The 12,956-nt window shown below is 41.1% G+C and overlaps 1 protein-coding gene across 1 annotated transcript; it reads left to right on the plus strand.

The window, feature by feature from the left end:
• Window positions 1-388: 388 nt before the first annotated feature.
• Window positions 389-3,032, plus strand: LOC139467138 (serine-rich adhesin for platelets-like). Its single transcript, XM_071248855.1, has one exon. The coding sequence runs from the start codon at window positions 389-391 to the stop codon at window positions 2,360-2,362; it is 1,974 nt and encodes a 657-aa protein (XP_071104956.1). The 3' UTR covers window positions 2,363-3,032.
• The last annotated feature ends 9,924 nt before the right edge of the window (window positions 3,033-12,956 follow it).

Consider the following 12,956-nt stretch of genomic DNA (forward strand, 5'->3'; position numbering starts at 1 on the left):
GAACACGACTGTTTTTCAATTTCAGGACAATGTAAAACACATCGCGCCATCCTGATATATGCTGCCTCCTGGTGGCAGGTGATATGTGCCGCCCTCTGGTGACAAGGCAAGGGAGGCAACTCGCTGACACAATATGGCGTCACATGCAATGAGTTCATTTGATGACATTATGTACTCAAAAAACCCCGAAGAAGCAGACTCCCGAACCCATGAATATCAAGAACAGACTGAGAAACATGTAAGACAGACGGACCAATGTTATCAGTGTAAACCCGAGTTCATAAGTAGATATTGAAGAAGTTTATGAAATCAATGAAATATAATTTTGAATTTTGTTTTCGTGCTATTCCTTGGAAAGAACCAGATGCTCCTCGTGTAGGGTAATGTCATGGACACGGATAGGAAAACCAGAAGTAGCAATTCCTCAAATGAACGTGTAAGCTCGGAGGTTAATAGGTTACCACCATTGCATGAGATGGCCAGTTTACGAAAGACTTCCGGTGTCAGTGATTATGAAGCTTCTGATGTTGAGAAGATGGCTGTAGCCTATAGCTCGTCGATCAATGGGAGGAAAGACGTGCACGGACGAACACATTTATATGATAAAGCTGCCGAAGAATCGTACGAAAAACCCGTGACATATGAGACGCTCAGAACAGAGGAGACTCCCGACGTTTACAAAAACCTCGACCACCAAGAGACACCGGAGACGTACACGAAACACGCAAGATATGAGACTTTCGTATCACAAGAAATGCAAGACGTTTATAGGAGTACAAAGTCGCAGGATTCTACGGATTCCAACTCTCGAGAGAAACCCCGAACTGTCTCCGAAATCAACATGGTTTTGTTACAGAATGCAACCATAGACACAAGGCACCTTCATCTATATGATCCGAATAATGCACATCAAGAATCCTTTTCCACAAGTGATACGCAAATTACAGATCAGAAAGTATCTGATTTGCAAAGGATCATTAATTACGATCCCGCACGTCACAGTTATTACTATCGGAAAGTATTAGCATCCGATGCGGGTGTATCTTCAATCAAAATGTTTCCCGGCGAGGATGAAACACGCTCAGTTGAAAGAAAAACCTTCAGTCCCATATCAGACCATAGGGAATCGACTTCTGACAAGTTTTCGAACAGAGATGCGGCATGCAGGACGACTGATTTGGATCAAGAAAGCACCGATGGTGAGTGTTATTCTAGGGGGGATACTTGTGATGCAAGTGGCAAAATGGAAGAGACTAATGACTGTCAAATTCCTGTTGCAATTGCAAATTTCTATTCCAGTGGAAATGATAGAAAATTCCAACGCGATCTATCATATATCATCGATTCACAGTCAAGAAATAAACTACCTCATATTAGATATATAGTCAATAAGAAAGCCGAGGATATTGCCTCCTCTGAGGCATCAAACAATGTGAAGCAAGGCGATAAGCCTTTTTCAGGTGAGATACATGGAGAACCCATCACAAGTGTTTCATCTCATATGAATAGTGACATACCGATCATCGAGAGAGATCTCCACATTGACGCATCTCATGCAAAGGACGCTATATTATACATTGCTCAAACGAAGGATGCTGCATTGTATCTTGCTCAAACAAAGGATGCCAGCCTGTATGTAGATCCTAGTAAGGATACAACTATATATATCGCTCAAGCAAAGGACCTCGCTCTTTATGCCCAGGCTCCCTTAGAACGATACGCTGCTGTTGAGGCACCGCGGTCCGAGGAGTCCTTGAAGTATATTGACAGGCAGACCCTGGAAAAACATGTTGAAACTTCCCAGAGAAAAGACACATTTGTGTATGGACCAACTCCCACGTCTGAAACGTCCAATGACACAGAAACTGCAGAGGTGTCGAAAGATGACGTCGACGATCTGTCTCTCACCAGGCGTTCTGTCTTGAACAACAGCAAACATGCTGTGGAGAGATTCGACACCAGTGCCACCATTGTCGGAGATGCCTATTCCAGCAACATCTCTAGCAGCGATACGTCGTCTTCAACCGCTGACGTTACTGCTGTTCGAGATGTTGGTAACGTTGACGTCAGCTCACAAGATGACCTTCAGGACGAATCAGATGTGTCTACCACCAATTCTACCCAAATCAAAAAGCGTCCTAGGAGAAGCGGATCAACATCTTCAAAGAGAAGCAGATCTGAAGCTGGGTACAAGTCCTACAAATGTACCTCTTGTGAGCGCTTCTTTCCGTGTTCCAGCGCACTGGACAGGCACAGACAGAACAAACACCCCCCACATGTGGTGTGTCACACATGTTCCATCTGTGGCAAGGCTCTGTACCACCCAAGTCATATCTATATCCATATGAGGACACATGTGTGATCATCCAACGGGAAACAAGTGCAATCTGTCTTAGGACGAGGTAGGTATGTCGTTGTAAGTGATCCATATCGGAAAGACACGTTTCTTTAAATTTGTTATGTTCACCGAAAGCGAAGTGATTCGGGACATCCTGTGTCATCCGTATGTATCTTCATCTCGGTAATGTTACCGTTAGACAAAGGTGACACAAGATAACTGGTCATCAGGTCGTTGATGTTGATAAAGACACATATTTGATCATTTGACCCACCGTAATTTCGAAGTGAGCCTATTTGAAACGAAAGCCACGTGCTGGATAACATATATTGTCGATGATCGTATCTGTTTTGAAATAAAACAACTGACCAATTTCGTTCATACATATCTCATGAAATTTGTAATGGGCGTGAAATTCATATATTGCAATGGGTGTCCGAACATGTGTATTACTGAATATCTGGTTTTAAGAATAGAAACGGTTTTGTGGTACAATCTTTTATCACTGGGCTAGGTCTTATCAGTGCGGAGATAGTTCCACTTCAATATTACGATTTGTCGATTGGTGGACATTCAAATATAGTGTTACTGCGAAAATGCATGACAATGTCGTTTTCCTATTAGATATATTTATAGGGAACTTGGATAGGAAATGGAAACATGTGGTTGACTCAATGTGATGTAACAATACTGTAGACATAGTGGCGCCACTAATCCAGAAAAGAAGATTAAGTTCATTGTACTTGTGTACATACATGTATACTCCTCTATTTATGGATTATCTCGGTGTAGCTCATTCATTGAAGCATATGATCCAGGCTACTAAGACGTATGTAACATATCTCCAGTTCTCTTTTTTCACTTTTCTCATTATGTCTTTCTAGTTTTTGAATGACAAGTTTCATATGACTTTCAAATATTTCAAATGTGATGTTTCTTTATGATCCTGTATTTTTACAAATGATCACAATCATATATGTTACGTGCTTTGCATATCAATTTCAGGACCGGACATTTATAATAGGGGGGGGGGGGGGGGTGTCGGGGAGTCTGTGAGATTAAAGTGAGTCCTGAAAAATGACGCAGTGAAAGAAGGGGGGGGGGGGGGGGGGGGGAGGACGCGAAATTGACACATCTATTTTTTCATTATCATGTGGGGTGGAGCGGGGCGGGGATGGGGAGGTGGGTGAAAAATGTTACATGCATTATTGGGGGTTGGTGGGTCTGTTCATGAAAAAATGCTGTTTAACATGGGTGGAGGGCTGTAAAAACTGATACCAAAACCATTCTCAAAGCCCCCACACCAACCCCCCGCACACACCCCTATAATAAAAGTACGGTCCCTTATAAGTTTACGTGGTTGTTGTCTTGCGGTTGCTTTGTCCTACATAAAGCACGGTGTTTAAGCACATATTTGTGAAAATGTGATGCTGAAATTTAGATAGATATATATATATATACCAGGTGCTGTAGTCATGTCTGAGAGGTCTTATTTCGTTGTAACAAATACATATTCACTTTTGGATATGTATCGAAACAGGTGCTGTTGATGATTATGGAGACACACGTGGATATCTTGTTTAGTCACGTGTCAGATATCACCTATGTTTATATGTAGTATCAGTGATTTGAAACAGGTGTACCTTGTAAAGAAGTAATGCCATGTTTGCATAAAAAAACATATTTATCTATTTTCTCGAAGTTACCTCCTTGTGTTTTGTTTCGAATGTGTATATATGTTGAAACATTTTGGAACATGGCGACTTCGAGACTGGTGTTCATATTGACATTATCTATAGCTTGATCTGATTCTGGACATATTAGCTACATTCCTGTTACTAATTTGGTGCTGTAAATAGAAGCGACAAACCCCTTTCCATATTCTTAAGAAATCTCTGCCAAAAGCACAGTCGATTAATATTTTTATTTACGATTCCGATAATGAGCGTGTGTTCGCGAAAAGGGGGGCGTATCCTGCCCAACCGGTGGCACCCATCACAAACACATGCAAAGGCAAGTTAATTCTTCACCTGAAAAAAACACGGGAATATATGGTACAAGTCAAAATAGGGAATTGCACCGGACATCATTCTTGTAACTCATGCGTCAAATTCGGAAATGTTCTCCAACCTTTTGAAAACTTTACTGAGGCCTTGAATGTTGTAATCTTGATCAAGCATCTTCTGAGCAAGAGTTGCATAACGCTCTTTGAAATCTTGTAGAAAGAGCATGTTCGATTGTACCTCAAAAGTTGTGAAATGTAAACACAAAAGGCTGGAGGTGCAGGAATATTGCTCGACATAAAAGGAAAGGTTCCAGGCTCTTGGAACGAGGCATACGATTTCCATGTGTCAGTATTCCCCCCCTCTTACCTTGCTGCAACTCTTGGTCTTTCATTTTTCGTTAATTTCTTGTCAAACGGGTCATGCAAAGTTTATCATATCATAATATTATAAAATAATTCTATTTCATGAATTGATAGAGTGTATGTGTGTTTTCTTGTCCAATAACGTTGCTATCTCATCGATTGAACTGCAAAGTTGATCTATTCATCACCGCCACAGCGATTACTACAGGAGCGTCTGTCAGATACCATTTATCTCACAGCGAGTTGTTTCAAAGGGCAAAAGCGAGTTAGATACGTTTGGAAAGAACGAATTGTAAGGTAAATAGTATCTGACTGGCACGAGTGCAGTAATCCGTTTCTTCCACACCCTAAAATTTCACCATGCATATTTTGCTAATTTTCTTGATCACAGTGGCGCATTAATACATAACACAACGGTCATTTGTGACGTCATCCTGCCTACTGCTTACCACCCATACCTTGTGTGACCCTCCACAATAAAGGTTTCCGCTAATCTGTGAATTATCAAGTAGATGATGATAGTGCAAACTCGACAAGACTGAAGAACATTATTAACGCTTCGACAGACGTGGTGAATTCAACCGACGTACGAGTAACTTATCAATGAATTACAGGAAAGTAGCCCGTCATAATTTGACCTTAGGTCATCACCATGGAGTAGCCAATCACAGACCTGCAACTCGATCTCACACATATGTTTGATACCAGTTATCTCAAATGGGTTTCTCACCCACAGGTGTTAAAGAAACAGCTACGTGTCAACTTCGTAGGTCATGTGACAAGGACAACTGATCGCTTTAGTATGTATTTTCTTGCATGCTTTTCATGATCTTCTACTGATAATCACAGTCATTGAGGTACACTGAAAGTACATGCAGTTCCGGCGTAAATTATTTCACTCGTGTAAAATATTTAGAGATAAATAATGCATTTCATCACAAAATATATAATATGATAAACCTAGAAGCAAAGGAAAATACTCCTCTCAGTTTATTTCATCATATGTTTGATTTTCAATCTAAAACATCTTAAATTAGCGATAATATATCTAATATTGGGACATTCGTTCTTTGAACATCGTATGGACGATCCTGGTCTATGGATCGGATCGGAACCAGAGTGGCATGTGCAATGGGTATCTACAATGTCAAGGACTTTCCTTCTTCATTAATAATTGACGAAAATGACTGAAAGACGATCTGCAGAGAAACATCCAATATCTCTTCCTAATTAAATAATGACTGCATAAATGAAATGACCTCATGACACATAGCCGATAGCCCTGAAAGGTGACATGACACATGGACGACAGCACTGAATGATGACATGACACCTGGCCGATAGCCCTGAATGGTGACATGACACCTGGCCGATAGCCCTGAAAGGTGACATGACACATGGTCTATAGCCCTGAATGATGACATGACACAATGGCCGATAGCCCTGTATGGTGACATGACACATGGTCGATAGCCCTGAATGATGACATGACACCTGGCCGATAGCCTTGAATGGTGACATGACACATGACCGATAGCCTTGAATGATGACATGACACCTGGCCGATAGCCTTGAATGATGACATGACATATGGTCGATAGCCCTGAAAGGTGACCTGACACATGGCCGATAGCCCTGAATGGTGACATGACACCTGGCCGATAACCCTGAAAGGTGACATGACACATGGCCGATAGCCCTGAATGGTGACGTGACACCTGGTCGATAGCCTTGAATGGTGACATGACACATGGCCAATAGCTCTAAATGGTGACATGACATATGGTCGATAGCCTTGAATGGTGACATGACACATGGCCGATAGCCTTGAATGGTGACATGACACATGGCCGATAGCTCTGAGTGGTGACATGACATCTGGTCGATAGCCCTGAATGGTGACATCACACATGGCCGATAGCCCTGAAAGGTGACATGACACATGATCTATAGCCCTGAATGATGACATGACACATGGTCGGTAGCCCTGTATGGTGACATGACACATGACCGATAGCCTTGAATGATGACATGACACCTGGTCTACAGTCCTGAATGGTGACATGACACATGGTCGATAGCCTTAAATGGTGACATGACACATGGCCGATAGCACTGAATGGTGACATGACATATGGTCGATAGCCTTGAATGGTGACATGACACATGGCCAATAGCCCTGAATGGTGACATGACACATGGCCGATAGCCCTGAATGATGACATGACACATGGCCGATAGCCCTGAATGGTGACATGACACATGACCTATAGCCTTGAATGGTGACTTGACACATGGTCGATAGCCCTGAATGGTCACATGACACATGGCCTATAGCCCTGAATGGTGACATCACACATGGTCGATAGCCCTGAATGGTGACATTTCACATGGCCGATAGCCTTGAATGGTGACATGACATATGGTCGATAGCCCTGAATGATGACATGACACATGGCCGATAGCCCTGAAAGGTGACATGACACATGGCCGATAGCCCTGAATGATGACATGACATATTGCTGATAGCTCTGAATATTAACAGGCAAAAGAACAGTATACACTTCACAAATGAATTTGATCAAACACGTACGTTCTGAAAACGTTAAGCGGCTGATAACACTGAAAATTGAAAATCCAAAACACAACTGGTACTACCCGTATGAAAACATCTCCATCTAATAACCAGTTCTAGTTTGTTTCATTATTAACTACAATCAAACACTGGTGTATACTTTCTTTTGCCCGGCAGTATATTACACTGTTTGTGGGTCACTTCTAACTTGGGTTCATATTCCATTTTGCTTTATAATATTTAATATTCCACATATTGGCTATATGAATAATATCTTCACGTGTACATTGTGGACTTTGCCAATTATCAGGCAGAGTGCGCTCATGTGTGTCGTCATGGACTGTCGCATTATTTAATCAGAATACATTTTTATATTTACAATGCGCATAATAAATCCAGCTGGTCTCATATTGCGGTCTCATTTGCATTATAATGTTGAAAATGTGGATGTTTTTAATAAAATGTGTAACTAACACGTGTTCCATCAATTAGTGATGCGCGTAATCCAAGGTACAGCACCAAATATGTCAACAAGCCCATCGTCGCAAACAAACGTCCTGCGTACGGAGCATATGCATACGTAGTCATCGTCCTGCTAACGTAACAGTTACGTTTGATACGTATGCCGTATGATATAGTAGTACAGTAAACTACGGTTATAACGAACTCAAAGGGACCACTAATTTTAGTTCGTTATAACCGTTGTTCGTTATAAGCATATAAACAGCATATATATATATCAAATGGCCGGGACTAAAACTAAGTTCGTTATATCGGTCAGTTCGTTATAAGCGTGTTCGTTATAACCGTACTTTACCGTATACGGTCATGCGGCATAGTGTGTGAATATACGGAAAGAAACATACATGTGGTGCTGCTGCACACTGACGGTGGGGTAGCCCAGTGGTTAAAGCGTTCGCTCGTCACGCCGAATGCCCTGGTTCAATTCCCCACGTAGGTACAATGTGTGAAGCCCATTTCTGGTGATATTACTAGAATATTGCTTAAAATCAAATTCACTCGCTCTTTCACACTGGAGATATGAGAAACTACATTTATATATGGACATATAGCCTACGCGATATTTATTATCTACAGATCTAATAAAACAGACATATATAGTCCTATTAACGTTAACGGCATAGCTCTAGTCCTGCGCTATGACGTTGGAATATATGTATTTCATGAAACAAAAAAGCAATCTAAAACTCAAGTCTAGCCTGCTCTATTTAACAAATCATCATCAGCTAAAAAGGGATGACTTTTTGGAGGAGAGATATGCATTTTCAAATAAAAGATTTCAGAGACCATCTGTTAGTCTAGCATATATCATACGTACAGTGGTGTTGCATATATTGTAATATTACCTTGTGTATAAGCATGCTAGATAAGTACGCGTGTATGCATATTGCGTGGTATCTCGTACATAATTGATGATAATAACAGATTGCTAGTAGTGTCCATCCATAATTATAAGTGTCCATGTCGTGTATCATATATTCATGTCTTCATTGCAAAATTTATACTTTAGTGCAGTGAAACCTGGATAATCCGGATTATACCACAACAACGGTTTCAGGGAAACAGAAATTAGCTACGGTTCCGGTTATACGAGGTTTAAAGTCCGACATGTGATAAATACTCTCGCACTCTATGCCGCTGAAGATGTAGAAGACAAGCGGTTTGATAATGTTTGGTCGCGAATGACAAAAGACAATTAACAATAGACTGTTTTCTGATGCGTATATCGTGTATCCCTTTTACACTGTTCTTGGTGACGTTGCCACGATTTGTATGCATTGTCACGCTTTGTCCTGGTGTTGTGTACTTCATTATTAGTGCCAGGATCCTGTAATGTACTCGAGCTGTGCCAGGATCCTGTCATGCACTCTAGATGTGCCAGGATCCTGTGATGGATTCCAGCTGTGCTAGGATCCTGTGATGCACTCTAGATGTGCCAGGATCCTGTAATGCACTCTAGATGTGCTAGGATCCTGTGATGCACTCAAGCTGTGCTAGGATCCTGTGATGCACTCTAGATTTGCCAGGATCCTGTGATGCACTCGAGCTGTGCCAGGATCCTGTGATGCACTCTAGATGTGCCAGGATCCTGTGATGGATTCCAGCTGTGCCAGGATCCTGTGATGCACTCTAGATGTGCCAGGATCCTGTAATTCACTCTAGATGTGCCAGGATCCTGTAATGCACTCTAGATGTGCCAGGATCCTGTGATGCACTCAAGCTGTGCTAGGATCCTGTGATGCACTCTAGATGTGCCAGGATCCTGTGATGCACTCGAGCTGTGCCAGGATCCTGTGATGCACTCTAGATGTGCCAGGATCCTGTGATGGATTCCAGCTGTGCCAGAATCCTGTGATGCACTCTAGATGTGCCAGGATCCTGTGATGCACTCAAGCTGTGCTATGATCCTGTGATGCTTTCTACATGTGCCAGGATCCTGTAATTCACTCTAGATGTGCCAGGATCCTGTAATGCACTCTAGATGTGCCAGGATCCTGTAATGCACTTTCGCTGTGCCAGGATCCTGTGTACACTCAATTTGTGCCAGCATCATGGATACACTCTAGATGTGCCAGGATCCTGTGATGCATTCTAAATGTGCCAGGATACTGCGATGCACTCCAATATTCCAGATGTATGACTGCGGTCTGTAAATAATCGAGTCTGGACCACAAAATCCAGTGATTGACATCATGAGCATCGATCCACGGAATTGGCATACGACATGCATCAACCAAGTCAGCGAGCCTGACCACCCGATCCCGTTAGTCGCCTCTTACGATGTATTGTATTGAAAATTCTATAAAAGTTTAATCAGGCTTCAGACTGTTAAAAACACGTTCATTGTTTCAAGGTGTTTTGCTAAGAAAAATATTCAGGAATTCTAAATCTGTCTTTGCAGCTGCGCCCGAACAAATATCCAGTCCCCAAATCCGAGCTCCCCCCCCCCCCCCCCCCCCCCCCACCCCCCCATCCCCCTCCAGAATATCCATTGGTCCGGCCCTTAAGCCATACCTGACGCTTCATCGATTTTCGGTATTTACCTTTTTTGTTGTCATTTTATTCTTTCTAGATCGAATGTCATTGAAGATCTTGCAAAGCAATGGGCATTCAGTGACAAAAAAAAGGTAGTCATGGTAATACAACACGTTGACGACATCAAAAGTTTATATATACAGACCTCCACAACTGCTTCGGAGGTTAGACAATGGATAACGAAGATTATCTATTTGTGAAAACACAAAGCACGACATGAATATTTATATGGAATCTGTCGCATAAAAGAACTTAACCGATTTAAACAGCATGACATCCAACGTGTCTTAAATCATAGATGGAGTGAAGCCATTCTTTTGTACATTTGAGTGGAGCCTGAAGCAAGTCGTTGAACAACTGCTCGCGGGTTAAACACATTTGGGGTCGGTCGGTACAAGGTCAGAAAACCCAGAGAAACTCCCTCTTTGAGCTGTCGTTGAAATTATCAGTTGATCCTCAATATATTATAGTAATTGCTTCTACCTACTTGAATACGGTCGCTATTAGTATCAGGAATTTATTCCACAATCTGATTAATGTAAATGTGAATTGTGGCATACAGTCCCTTTTTTTAGTAATAATAAGTCAATTTTATTTTCGATTGAATTTCATTTTTTTCCTCAATATATTACAGTAATTTCTTCTACCGACTTGAATACAGTCGCTATTAGTATCAGGAATTTATCCCACAATCAGATTCATGTAAAGCGAATTGTGGCAGACTGTCCCTTTTTTGAGTAATAATTAGTTAATTTTATTTTCGATTGAATTTCATTTTTTTTATTCTTTGAGGTTTATAAGTTTTTACATAATTTTATGCAAATAAATTTTCTTAGGTTTTATAAGACGTTTTGGTATATTCGTTGATTTTACTAGTTCGTTGCGTAAATATAGTTAATGCCAAATATGAATTCCATTCTATGTAGTATCACGTATTCATTATGCTCATAAGGATTTCATTACGTAGATTATTGTCGTGTGTGGCTGTAAGAGCAGTTGGAAACTTTAGCCCATGTTGAAGGCAGAGTAATAAATTATTAATAGACAGGATCCAACACTAAAAGCGTGTTGTGTTCAACGGGCGATGTACTGTAGTGCGGTTATATCACAGCGTGTCAGCTTAATGTGAGAGGAAAGTCCGATTTGATGCAAGTCGTAGGCGCCTACTATTTCGATGAAACCCACTGGTACAGCCATGGTGCTGACAGGCCAGGAATATTAAAATCAAGATGTATCTTGGATTCGAACCCATGGTAAGCGGATCCTGGCACGATTAAGGGACGTAACTGAAGAGCGGGTTTTGATGCCTTAAACACTTCTTCCGACTAAGAATTATGTAGAAATGTAGGGCGATTGGATATTCTGCGGAATTCTGACCTTAAGTTAATAAGATAAAGTCGGTGGAGCATTCACGTTGAGTACTCGCTTTTTGGCTGGGACAAAGCCGATGCGATGTTCAGTTTGAACTCCTTCACTTTGAGTAACTGTCAGGTTCTTCAATCAATATATTTGTTTATTATCCATAAATTATGTCTACTGTGTCAACATATTTGTGAAAAGAAATCCAGATGAAATGTATAGTGTTTTTGAAGTATGATAGGATTTTTCTAGGAAATGGATTGTGTCCATATTAAGCTTACATATACAGTAAACTACGGTTATAACGAACTCAAATGGACTATTATTTTTAGTTCGTTTTTAGTTCGTTATAACCGTGTATGTATACAGCATAATTACAGCAAATAGTCTGGACTAAAAAGTAAGTTCGTTATAACCGTCAGTTCGTTATAACCGTGTTCGTTATAACCGTAGTTTACTGTAGTTTTGAAGCCATCATTTATTAATCCGGTGAATAGTCCTGAGTTATATCCAGTGTGGTAACTGTATACGATGCAGAAGCGGACTGAAATACTAATGCATCTTAAATTAAAGCAACATTTTCTGAGCAAGAATGTAAAATTTTGTGTAATTTTAGTGTACCCTTTCAAGGGCATATCTCCTTCCTTGTCTAAGGTAGTAGGGGGCGGTCGGGTAGCCTAGTGGTTAAAGCGTTCGCTCGTCACGCCGAAGACCCGGGTTCGATTCCCGACATGGGTACAAAGTGTGAAGCCAATTTCTGGTGTCCCCCCGCCGTGATATTGCTGGAATATTGCTAAAAGCGGCGTAAAACCATACTCACTCACTCACTCTAAGGTAGTAAACAATAATCAATACAATTTCACATCATATGAAGGATTAATCCTTGAGTCAGTCCCACACCATGATCTTAAAATTTATCAATACGGAATAACGGTTTTGGAATCATTATCATTATGTAATCGTTGGATAAACCCAATGCCTAGAATGTCAACCACAGCGAAAACAGCTGAAACTCGTTTATCCGGACCCATGCGTTTTCTAAAATAGCGTCCGGATAAACGAGTGGACTCCATTGTTAACTGACGACAGTTACCTCCCCTACACAAAATACCGAGTACATTAAACAAACCCAAGTGTATAACGCATAATACAGTACGTTGTGTATCCAAAATCAACAAATCTGTACTTGATGTCTCACCATGACATTTTTACGTGTGTTAGTGTTGTTAGCCAACCCCTTGTTGGCCTTGTGGTTAAAG

This window comes from Haliotis cracherodii, unplaced genomic scaffold, assembly GCF_022045235.1.
Source record: "Haliotis cracherodii isolate W230 unplaced genomic scaffold, xgHalCrac1.p SCAF_19, whole genome shotgun sequence".
NCBI classification, from domain to species: domain Eukaryota; kingdom Metazoa; phylum Mollusca; class Gastropoda; order Lepetellida; family Haliotidae; genus Haliotis; species Haliotis cracherodii.

Excerpts from the sequence above, each read along its gene's own strand:
- LOC139467138 (XM_071248855.1), top strand. The coding sequence starts at position 389 with ATGGACACGGATAGGAAAACCAGAAGTAGCAATTCCTCAAATGAACGT.